This window comes from Nerophis ophidion, linkage group LG06 (genome assembly GCF_033978795.1).
Source record: "Nerophis ophidion isolate RoL-2023_Sa linkage group LG06, RoL_Noph_v1.0, whole genome shotgun sequence".
NCBI classification, from domain to species: Eukaryota; Metazoa; Chordata; class Actinopteri; order Syngnathiformes; family Syngnathidae; genus Nerophis; species Nerophis ophidion.
Genome location: NC_084616.1, coordinates 22,152,464 through 22,154,668, shown reverse-complemented (window position 1 = coordinate 22,154,668; position 2,205 = coordinate 22,152,464). Strand labels below are relative to the sequence as shown.

The 2,205-nt window shown below is 41.3% G+C and overlaps 1 protein-coding gene across 1 annotated transcript in view; it reads right to left on the bottom strand.

Annotated features, from left to right (window-relative positions):
• Window positions 1–392, bottom strand: part of ccnq (cyclin Q) — a 22,655-nt gene extending 22,263 nt beyond the window's left edge. The window contains exon 1 of the mRNA XM_061903088.1: window positions 25–392. Coding sequence (XP_061759072.1) covers window positions 25–169 — 145 coding nt within the window. The 5' untranslated portion in view covers window positions 170–392. The remainder of the gene's footprint in view (window positions 1–24) is intronic.
• Between the last annotated feature and the right edge of the window lie 1,813 nt (window positions 393–2,205).

Genomic DNA, 2,205 nt, shown 5'->3' with positions numbered 1-2,205 from the left:
GTGAGAGACGAGCAGTTAAGTTACCTGTTTCTATTATGAAGCGACACACACGAAAGTGTGTTTTCGTGTCCCGGGAAACGTCGGCCTCTCCACCCCCAGCAGACGTTGTCCTGGCGGCTGGAGCCAGTGGTTCATCCCGGGAGGCAGCGCGAGAGGACGGACCCTCCATGCCTTCTGGAGCATCAAACCTGCTCTGGAAAACTAGTAATTAGCGCTGTACATTTTTCAGATTGGATTACAAGAGAGTGGGAACATAACAACTTTGTTATAACGCGTTGAATGGTTTAGCTTTGTCTAAGTAGTGAACAAAATAGTTTATGGAGACAATACGCGAAGGCGAGGTAGCTTCATGCTATAGCGTTAAGCTACAGGAAGTAAACAATATAAACTCCGGAAGTGATTAACGTCACTTCCGGACGAACACAATTGCGGGAGTGTAAAGTGTTTGTTGTTAAATAAACCAGTGGTTCTCAACCTTTTTTCAGTGATGTACCCCCTGAGAAAATTTTTTAAATTCAAGTACCCCCTAATCAGAGCAAATTATTTTTGGTTGAAAAACAGAGATAAAGAAGTAAAATACAGCACTACGTCATCAGTTTCTGATTTATTAAATTGTATAACAGTGCAAAATATTGCTCATTTGTAGTGGCCTTTCTTGATCTATTTGGAAAAAAGATAAACATAACTAAAAACTTGTTGAAAATAAACAAATGATTCAATTACTCTACACATAGAAGTAATTATCAACTTAAAGTGCCCTCTTTGGGGATTGAAATAGAGATCCATCTGGATTCATGAACTTAATTCTAAGCATTTCTTCACAAACAAAGAAATCTTTTACATCAATATTTATGGAACATGTCCACAAAAAAGCTGTCAACACTGAATATTGCATTGTTGCATTTGTTTTCACAGTTGATGAATTTACATTCATATTTTCTTGAAGTATTATTCAATAAATATATTCATAAAGGATTTTTGAATTGTTGCTATTTTTAGAATATTAAAAAAAAAAATCTCACGTACCCCTTAGCATACCTTCAAGTACCCTCAGGGGTACGCGTACCCCCATTTGAGAACCACTGAAATAAACAATCGAACGTTAATGTGAATATACTTTGTCAATTGGGTAAGCGCATTGTATATAACAAAAACGTCACTCAATACACAGGACCTGTATAAGAAAAACATAAAAATAAAGAGTACACAATTAAATTAATACAAAAACATTATTTTGAAAAAAATCCAAGATTTTAAATAGGACAACATTTTCGCAAGGGGCGCTGGTGCCTATCTCAGCTACAATCAGGCGGAAAGCGGTGTATACCCTCGACAAGTCGCTACGTCATCGCAGCGCCAATACAGATAGACAGACAACATTCACACTCACATTCACACACTAGGGCCAATTTAGTGTTGCCAATCAACCTATCCCCAGGTGCATGTCTTTGGAAGTGGAAGGAAGCCGGAGTACCCGGAGGGAACCCACGCATTCACGGGGAGAACATGCAAACTCCACACAGAAAGATCCCGAGCCCGGGATTGAACCCTGACTACTCAGGACCTTCGTATTGTGAGGCAGACGCACTAACCCCCGTGCTGCACACACATATATATGTATATATATGTGTGTGTGTGTGTGTTATGTGTATACGTACATGGGTGTCAAACTCTGGCCCGCGGGCCAAATCTGGCCCGCCGTGTAATTTAATTTGGCCCTCGAGGCAATATCAATTTAGCATTAGAGCTGGCCCGCCGGTGTTGTACAGCGTCAGTGCTGCTGTAACATCGCATTCACCGCTAATACTCATACTTGCCAACCCTCCTAATTTTCCCGGTAGACTCCCGAAGTTCAGTGCCCCTCCCGAAAATCTCCCAGGGCAACCATTCTCCCGAATTTCTACCGATTTCCACATGGACAACTATATACTGCCTATAGCGTTCTCTTCAACCTGTCGTCACGTCTGCTTTTTATCCATACTAACAGCGCATCACATAATATTTGTGGCTTTTACACACACAAGTGAATGCAACGCATACTTGGTCAACAGCCATACAGGTCACACTGAAGGTGGCCGTATAAACAACTTTAGCACTGTTACAAATATGCGCCACACTGTGAACCCACACCAAACAAGAATGACAAACACATTTCGGGTGAACATCCGCACCGTAACACAACAGAACAAATACCCAGAACCCCTT